Source organism: Euphorbia lathyris, chromosome 3, assembly GCF_963576675.1.
Source record: "Euphorbia lathyris chromosome 3, ddEupLath1.1, whole genome shotgun sequence".
NCBI classification, from domain to species: Eukaryota; Viridiplantae; Streptophyta; class Magnoliopsida; order Malpighiales; family Euphorbiaceae; genus Euphorbia; species Euphorbia lathyris.
Genome location: NC_088912.1, coordinates 33087069 through 33095025, shown reverse-complemented (window position 1 = coordinate 33095025; position 7957 = coordinate 33087069). Strand labels below are relative to the sequence as shown.

Below are 7957 nucleotides of genomic sequence, written 5' to 3'. Positions count from 1 at the left end.
ATATGGGTCAAATTGGACTTAGACAACATATTTTAATATGTAACCAGTTGAATCCGTCCGGTCCAATCCATGGACAGATCTACCTAAATATTATCAACACTAAAATGCTAACAAATTACTAAAACGATCGAACTTAAGAAAAATCTAACAATAAAGAACAAAACGAATGCCTTTCTCTCTTAGTTCAATTAATATTGCTTAACAAGTTAACAAAATAATTAAAATTTATTAATAACATAACAAAGACAAGGTAGTTGATAGTGAATGAGTTAAAATAAAAGTTATGGATAAAGTTTCCATTCATTAACATTACAGGAAAGAAAAAAACAAAAACAAAAACAAAATCTCTTACATAACACAATCCAAAACTAGAGGTGTGTTTTTCTTCAACCATTGTTCTTTCCATGGACTCTTGCTTGTTTCCTCACCTTTCTTCTTCCCATATCTTCATCAATTCAAGGTTTCATTTTTCATTTGTTCTTCACCATACGTAACACTGAATTTGATTTTGTGTTTCTAAAAGATAATTGTTTTTCTGTTTCAGATTTCACCGGGTTTTTACAGCTCCCCATGGTTCAGGAATTGGGTTATTGAGACAAAAGCTGTTGATTTCAAGTTCAACATGTTTGGCAATGAGAGTCACTGGAAATATGTTTGATCAAAATGGTTCATTTGGGAGTGTTGATGCTGAAATTAATAGTGAAACTATTGATTTCTTTGTTAGTGATGCTGAAGGTGATCCTGATTGCCCATCTCCTGGCTACTCTTCAATTGATCAGGCTCTCAGTACTCTACGCCAAGGAAAGGTTAATTAACACTTTCCAAATTCAACTTTGATCTTTTAATTTGGTGTATTTCAATTCAAAATTGTGTAATTAAATTGGGGATGAAATGGTACAGTTTGTGATAGTTGTAGATGATGAAAATGGAGAAATAGAAGGAAATCTAGTAATGGCAGCATCTCTAACAAGTACAAAGCATGTTGCATTTATGATTAAACATGGATCAGGCATTGTTTCTGTTGGAATGAAAGATGAACATCTTACAAGGCTAAAGCTTCCATTAATGTCACCAGAGACTGAAGATGAAGACTCTTCAGCCCCAACATTTACCATCACTGTGGTACTCAATTCTCAAACTAGTACTACTCTTTTAATCAGTCCATTCGATATACGCTCGATAATAGCTTTTATTATAATCTCTGACACGCAGTTAGGATGCGAAGAGTGGGACATCAACGGGAGTATCGGCAGCGGACAGGGCGAAGACTGTGGTTAGTCTGGCGAGTGGGGAAGCGAAGGCCGAAGATTTTAGAAGGCCAGGGCATGTTTTTCCACTGAAGTATCGGAAGGGTGGGGTTTTGAGGAGAGCTGGACATACTGAAGCTTCTGTTGATTTGGTAATGTTGGCTGGTTTGCCACCATTTTCTATGCTTTCTGCTGTGGTTGATCCGGAGGATGGTTCTATGGCTTCTCTTCCTGCTTTGAGAAAGTTGGGATTGGATCATACCATACCACTTGTCTCAATAACTGATTTGATCAGGTAAACATGTCCTTCAAGTTTAATTGAGTTGACATTTTTATTTTCTTCACAAATTGCAAATTCTGGTCATTTTCATTTGGCTCAATATGTCAATTTCATATCTAAACTTCAAGTATCTCACATTCAATCACTATAATAGGACGAAGAGCCGAGAAATTATACTGTACCCTCGGTGTATTACACTCGGCCAATCAAAATAGTTCACTTGTAGATGTTTATTTTTTTAACACCAATCATCTTCTATGAATTAATATTCATCTTTCTTTTGATTGGTCGAATGTATTACACCCGAACAGTAGAAGTTTTCTGAAGAGCTAATTTGGTGAACTTTAAATTTGGCACTTTTTTAACATTATATTTTGGAGAAATTTTAGGACAATGACGGGATAATATATCAAATCAATGAAAATTGTTTTACATACCACTATATGTGAGATGATAGGTGTAAAAAAAAAATTATACGTGTGGTATTAATTGATTGATCGGACGTATTTCTTCCAGACTACCCTAAATCTTTTTTATATTTTGACGTGTCTCAAAATCCACCAATCATAAATTGGCATGCATTACTTTCTTTTGATAAATTTGAAAAAAAAAACTAACTTGTAAACTAAATTAATAGCTGAAATTCATTTTAGACCAAATTAATCTTAAGAACAAAGTTTGCAAACAAAATTGATTTTTTTTATCAATTTAATTAGAGGACAAAGTTTAAATTTATCCATAATGTTTCGTAAGAAGTAAAAATATACTCTTAATGAAAAAAAAACAGTAAAGTTTTCTCTTTAACGTTTTCAATTTGGAGTAATTTTGGGTCCAAATAACGATATATTATACAATTTTAGACTCGTGTAATAAAACGCTTAAAACAAAACTCTTACTTCGACCTAGGGATGGAAGCATGAGGCACAAGGTTGGCAATGTACTTCTAATTGTCGGGACTATCTTTTATAGTTGTGGTTTCCGTCCTTGCCAAGTGCCCACTCTCCTGTCTTCATTTACGAGATACTAAATGTCCGTTTGTTTTCATTTTTTGAAACTAATTTTTGCCTTTTAATTCTAAACAGAAGATAAAAAAATGTTTGATAAAATTTTAAAACAGCTACATTTAGTAGAATCAACTAAATATCTACTATCTATCTATTATCAACAACAAACCATGAACAGTTAATACTAACAACAAACAGGACCTAATTGTACCAAAAAAAACATTTTTTTTTCTTTCTTTTTGTCCCAAGGGGAAAAATGGACTGTTTTGTTTTGGGTAGAGGAAATTTTTCTTCAGCCCAACCAATATATGTTTACTTTTTGAATTGGCTAACAAAAATATTCTAGAAACATAACCGGAAAATATTTTATATAATTTATCTTATTATTCATTTCAATGTTCATTAGCGTATTCTTTTCCAATTAAATTTTCTACCTACGCTAAGGCTCAAACATAAAAACTTTTAGTTTAAACGATCCAAGATTCTTAATCACTCAAGCTAACCATAATTAGTTCAGTTTTGTACATTTAGCTCTTATATTTGGTGCAGTTTATTAATTTGGTTGCATTGCACATTTAAGATACCGGAGAAAGAGGGAAACATTAGTAGAAAGAAGAGCAGTATCCCGTCTACCAACAACAAAATGGGGCGACTTCGAAGCATACTGCTACACTTCAAAACTGGACGGAACAGAGCACATAGCAGTAGTAAAGGGGGAAATCGGAGACGGAGAAGACGTACTAGTAAGAGTACATTCAGAATGTTTAACAGGAGACATATTCGGGTCAGGCCGATGCGATTGCGGCAACCAATTAGATCTAGCAATGGAATTGATAAATAAAAAAGGAAGAGGAGTAGTAGTTTATCTGAGAGGACATGAAGGAAGAGGAATAGGACTCGGACATAAACTTAGAGCATATAATTTACAGGATGAAGGTCATGATACTGTTGATGCTAATATTGAACTCGGTTTAGCTGTTGATGCTCGTGAGTATGGGATTGGTGCACAGATTTTGAGGGACATTGGGGTACGGACTATGAGGCTGATGACGAATAATCCGGCGAAGTTTACTGGGTTGAAAGGGTATGGATTGGCTGTGATTGGAAGAGTTCCGGTTTTGACAGCAATTACTGAAGAAAATAAGAGGTATTTGGAAACTAAACGTGTTAAAATGGGTCATATTTATGCTTCTGATATTCAGAAGAATCAATGACTTGTTGTTTCTTGTACATTTCAGGTCACAAATGTATATCGTATACCAAATGAACAGATATTAATACCCAATAAGTTATTTTTTATTTATTTATTCAAGATTTCAAGGTGTACATAGATTTGTACAAAATTAAGGAAAAAAGCCTTCCCCGTTCTCAATCAAAGATAATTGAAATAAAAACTTTAGATGAAACAACTAATAATAGAAGGAAAGCTAATATTTTAAAGTTTGCAAGGATAGTAAATTAGTAATGGTCTAATCCATAAAGCTTACATAACTTTAGATCAACAATAAAGAAAGAAATTAAAGTTGTAAACAACACATCCAACATATAACTTTATTTAGCCGCATGGAATGCTAGTGTCCTGGTGTAACCTATAAAGAGGAAAAAAAATAAAGTTAATATAGATACATTGTTATATGAAATGAAGGAAATTATATATTAAGATGAAAGGAACGAAAAATAAGTTACCGTTATAGTCGAGACACAAAAGGGAGGTCGGTTGTTGTTTAGGTTTGTTTGGATAAGGAAGAGGATGCTCTGCAAAAGTGGAGAAAACAAACATTTAAGAAGAAGTGCATGAGCAAAAGAAGAAAATGAGTATTGTGAGAAAAAACCCTACTTGGTGCGTTTCTTTTTCTTAGGTGGCTCGAGATCTGACTCGCTTTCCTTAGTTGCAGCTTCTTTAAACTCAATTACCCTACGAACAGGTTGTGAAGCAGAGCGCGAAGATATGGGTGACGTTAAATGTGTTGAAGATGCTGAAATGGGACTTATAGGCTCTTTTTTGGGAGTTAAGAAGCTATCTTTGAAAATGTAGACCACTTTAAATGTAATATTGGACGAGTCTTGGACCATGCTGCTGACTTGCACCTGAAAGATTCTTTCCATACCATAAAGCTTACTAATTGAAAGTGGGATTTCATGTCTTTCTTTAAAAGCGGCGGCCAAGGAACTTGCAGGTATGCCAATTAGATCAGCTGCCATGTGACCGAAGAGCACGAAAGATGCATTACCCGTAACGTCTTCAACAATTAGCCTGACCCTATACCTGAAAGGAAAAAAAACATATTTTTTTTCTTTCTCTAAACTATATATTTGTTTGCTAGGGTAAGAAGCGTGCCATGTCAATGGAAGTTCATTGATAAATCTACAATTCTTGCACCAAATTTTGTCTTCGAAATTTTATACGCTACTTTTGCACCGAGGATAGGCTCGGTACCACCAAACTTCAAAAGGGTCAATTTCTTTGATTGTTGCTTTGTAAGTAAATTTCATGTCCTATATAAACACCAAATAATATAAGTTGCTATATAACCCCTTCTGACTACTAATACAGTAAAATATTTGGGAAAAAACATTAGAATAGGAAGCAAACCCTATCAGTATAGATATCAACTTGCAAGAGTTCTGAAATGGTTTTCCTATTCACGTCTTTCTTTGTTTCAATATCAACAACTGCAAGGGATTTGTTTTCATGTTTCCTAAGTTGAGGAAAAGGCGCATGCAACCTGAGAAGTAAGACTTGCATGTGTTAGTGTACCCCTTAAGAAAATTGTACAGGTTTGTTTTACAAAAATAAAAACCCAGTAAAAATACCCTTGAGAAAAAGCTTCAATTTCTCGAATTTGCGGATTCACATAGAATTTGGTGCTGAAGTACTGTTATGTGTAAAAGCATCTACAAAGCATGATAATGTTAGTTTTAGTTATACTCTGCGAGCAACGGAATAATGTAAAGCCAAAGTACATTTAGTACCATCAAAAGGCTTGGAAATCATTGCGACAAAAGCTATAATAATGGGACCATCCTTGGCGAGTGAAATTAGCTCATCTTCAGGAAAATGTAAAGCTATTCCTTCCCAAAATGTGAGTTTCAGCTCTTGTCCACTAAGGAAAAAAACAAACAGCAAAAAAAAAATTATGGTGTAGTTGTTTGACTGTTGTTGAATAATAAACGTGATTTCAAGCGAGGAAAAAAATGAAATGAATTATCTATATCCAGGTGTGTATTTGTTTAACATGGTAATTATAGCTAACATGTAGATGGAAAGTAGAATATATATGCATACTTGCTATTTTGTAGAACCGCATCACGTTTCTTCTTTATTTGATCGAGAGCTCGAACTTGTTCAAGAGGTCCAACGTCGATAACCAGCCCAAAAGTGTCTGACAATTATGGAATTTGATAATTAGAATAAAGAAAAAAATCAACTTATAAAAAAATTATCTAGTCTAGAGCTAAGAAGAGTACCGCATAGATAGTCAATTAGACCAACTCGTTCCTCGATAGAATCAAAGGTTAAGAACTTAAACTTGTCATATGGAATTGTAGAGTCCTGGTCTTCTAATTTCTTAATGTACGTGTTGCATGGAAGTCTCAGACGAAAAGGATGGCCTGTGGGTTTGTAACTACTTTGAGCGGGGATCACACTAAATCCAGATATATGGTAGATAGTGCCTTCAACCAATAATTCACGAAACCTCGCAGATATTTCATTAGAAATTGTTCCTTGTATCATGTCGCCCTAAGAAAATTCTATAAATTAGTTTTATATGCATAAATAATTAGAAAGAAAAAATTATAGCAGAAAACCTGTGCATCGATGAGGAGTAGATCAAAGCTGAAAATTTGGCCACCCTTTCTTGGGTTGACAAAGTCCCAACATCTTGTGAGCCGCACCTTGATCCGAATGTTTTTGCTGTCTTTATTGATGCTTGAAATTGACGTGTAAGACATTGCCAAAGCTGGGGAAAAAACAACACGAAGAATTAGACTAACAACATATATGTAGTGGTTGCTCGAGTAAATATACGTTTAAAGAAAAGTGCAAGTACTATAAGAAGAGCAAGTTGAAGAAAGCAATTGAGGCTAAGACAAAAACTTAAACAACAGTTAATTATTAGAAAATTTCACGATAAATAACGTTTTTCATTAAGCCAAACAAACTTTCATTTTGTTTCGCGGAAGAATTTTCAATAACAACCCGAATTCCAGCTAAGTTTGTCACCCTAGATAAGGCGACGTACAACTGCCCATGTGTGAAGACAGGTTCATTTAAAAAGAGTCCAATCCGATGAAGAGTTTGTCCTTGGCTTTTATTAATAGTCATACAGTAGCATATTCTAACAGGGAACTGTCGGCGCTGCAAAGTAAAAGGAAATTTTTTCTCGATGTAGTTAAGTGTTATTCTAGGAATGAAGACTCTTTCACCAATAGAAGAACCTGCTAAAATTTGAGCTTCAATAATTCTACTCCTTAATTTTATTACGACCAACCTTGTCCCATTACAAAGACCATTTGATGGGTTAATATTGCGTAAAAGCATGATTAGAGTGTTAATTTTCAGACAGAGTTCATGCTTCGGAAAACCATATGGGTTAATAGAATTAAGAAAATCGACAGGGTATAATGTCTGCAACTCGTCGATATTTGCAGTTGTCTTGCATATTGAATCTCTAGCTACTATAGTAAGTTTGATTTGGACTAGGAACTAAATTAAGAATGAAATCATTTATTTTGTTTGCAATTTCATTTCTTGGAGTTACTATTGCTCTTTCTTTTAAGTAAGTAAAATCCTGTGGATATGTTTCTTCGATTATAGTTAACATAGGATCCTGGGTCGGCATAACTAATAGTTCATATGGGATGTCGATCCAATCAAGTTCATTGTCTATGGGTTCGTTTTTTTCCATTACTCTCGCCGTTGCCTAATGCAAATAGCCATTCTCCAAAGTTTGTATAACCGGCATAGGAAAAATTAGTCTGATTCCCTCGTAATCTCATATTAGTTTTCAATGTAAATATTTGAAAGATTTTCCAGAAATAAGAGTTTGTTATAGACGCATTTAAAATATCTTCTTTTGAACCGTTAGGTATCACCGGTAATATCTGCCTGAAATCACCGCCCAATATAATGGTTTCCCCCCCAAATAATAAGTCTTCTTTGGTTGCTGCATCAGTAGATAAAATGTCTTTCAATGATCTGTCCACAGCTTCGAAGCAAAATCGATGGTTCATTGGAGCCTCGTCCCAAATAATAAGTGAACATTGTTGAATTAGTTCAGCAAGCTTTGTTCCTTTTTTTTTATATTATATGTAGAGAAAGCTGTAAGTTCAAGTGGTATTTTGAACCTCGAATGGGCAGTTCTACCTCCTAGCAGGAATAATGCTGAAATACCCGAAGAAGCCACTACCAAAACAATCTTATA

General features: G+C 34.4%; 1 protein-coding gene and 1 long non-coding RNA gene across 2 annotated transcripts; one reads left to right on the top strand and one right to left on the bottom strand.

Annotated features, from left to right (window-relative positions):
• Window positions 1-320: 320 nt before the first annotated feature.
• Window positions 321-3836, top strand: LOC136221813 (monofunctional riboflavin biosynthesis protein RIBA 3, chloroplastic). The gene is made up of 5 exons (XM_066009245.1): window positions 321-460; window positions 545-806; window positions 901-1122; window positions 1217-1542; window positions 3112-3836. Exons 1-5 carry the CDS (start codon window positions 405-407, stop codon window positions 3743-3745), a joined length of 1500 nt encoding a protein of 499 aa, XP_065865317.1. The 5' UTR covers window positions 321-404; the 3' UTR covers window positions 3746-3836.
• A 1685-nt stretch (window positions 3837-5521) lies between these two features.
• LOC136222278 (uncharacterized) lies at window positions 5522-6237 on the bottom strand. Its single transcript, XR_010685583.1, has 3 exons — window positions 6000-6237; window positions 5818-5914; window positions 5522-5635 (listed from the first exon to the last, which is right to left on the bottom strand). It is a non-coding gene; the product is annotated as an uncharacterized lncRNA (long non-coding RNA).
• Window positions 6238-7957: the final 1720 nt, after the last annotated feature.

Coding starts and splice junctions, on each gene's coding strand:
- LOC136221813 (XM_066009245.1), top strand. CDS start 405: ATGGACTCTTGCTTGTTTCCTCACCTTTCTTCTTCCCATATCTTCATC. Junction 461..544: donor CATATCTTCATCAATTCAAG/GTTTCATTTTTC, acceptor TTTCTGTTTCAG/ATTTCACCGGGTTTTTACAG. Junction 1,123..1,216: donor CAACATTTACCATCACTGTG/GTACTCAATTCT, acceptor ACACGCAGTTAG/GATGCGAAGAGTGGGACATC.